Below are 906 nucleotides of genomic sequence, written 5' to 3'. Positions count from 1 at the left end.
GGAAAATGTTCAACCAACTCAGAATAGTCACGTATGTTAGAAAATTTATTTTCCACCTGAATTAATATTGACAACAATATCATAATGCGTATTTTTTTTTGTTCTAGGTGTCATCATTATCTCAAAATAGATTAAATTGTCATTGGTTTACCGCTACTCCTGATCCTAGCATCTCTGTTTTTAAACCATTTATTTTCACACCGAATGCTGTTGTTTCACCCTTAACAGTCTGCAAGAAACAAGTGCGTTTAAAGTTTTTTTTTGCAATTTTGAACCTAAGTTTTTATACGAAATGATAATCAATTGTATTGTTTTTTAGAATGATGGCACATACATGCATGGCCTTTACAAACTTCACTCAGTTGGTGCGACGGATAGAGCAATTGAACTGCTCAAAGATATTGAAGCGTGCTGCGTAGGAGAAGTGCAGCTGTATCTTGAAACAGATTCTAATGTTAATCCTGAATTGGACGAGTTGATGAAAGATTGTGTGGAGGCTGAAGTTAAATTTTATCGTTAAATTTTTTACTTATTAAACATTCTGTGATAATATAAATGTAGATAAACTCGAATATTATGTTTTCCTGCAACTGCTTCTGTTATAAACGCTATCAGTATTATGGGATATGAATTTTATGAAAGCATATGCTGAAAGAGAATGAACGAATATCTGACTAAAGGTTAGATGTTTAGGCCATAGCTACAATGTTTGCCAGATATTCAACAACTCAATTCAGACCTAATATTGCTTTTAAATTTATTGTAAAGTCTGATTTACACATGCCATCTTATGATGCATTAGGCATGTTTAACAAGCACAAAATTGTCTGTTGCAAACAGAAGAGCAACAATTATTATGTTTTGTTGCTTGTGCATTTCGGACTCTTTAGAGCATTAAATATGAAC

General features: G+C 32.6%; 1 protein-coding gene across 1 annotated transcript in view; it reads left to right on the top strand.

Moving 5' to 3' along the window:
* The window catches only part of LOC113374768 (secernin-2-like), a 7,068-nt gene extending 6,162 nt beyond the window's left edge, over positions 1–906 (top strand). Inside the window, exons 6-8 of the mRNA XM_026614737.1 lie at positions 1–31; positions 108–242; positions 320–906. The exon at positions 1–31 is cut by the window's left edge and continues 98 nt beyond it. Of these exons, the coding sequence (XP_026470522.1) occupies positions 1–31; positions 108–242; positions 320–520 (367 nt within the window). The 3' untranslated portion in view covers positions 521–906. The remainder of the gene's footprint in view (positions 32–107; positions 243–319) is intronic.

The sequence above is a fragment of the Ctenocephalides felis genome, unplaced genomic scaffold (genome assembly GCF_003426905.1).
Source record: "Ctenocephalides felis isolate EL2017-DRISC unplaced genomic scaffold, ASM342690v1 CF-g0.4_SCAFFOLD_01886, whole genome shotgun sequence".
NCBI lineage: Eukaryota > Metazoa > Arthropoda > Insecta > Siphonaptera > Pulicidae > Ctenocephalides > Ctenocephalides felis.
This window is presented reverse-complemented; position numbering and strand designations above follow the sequence as displayed.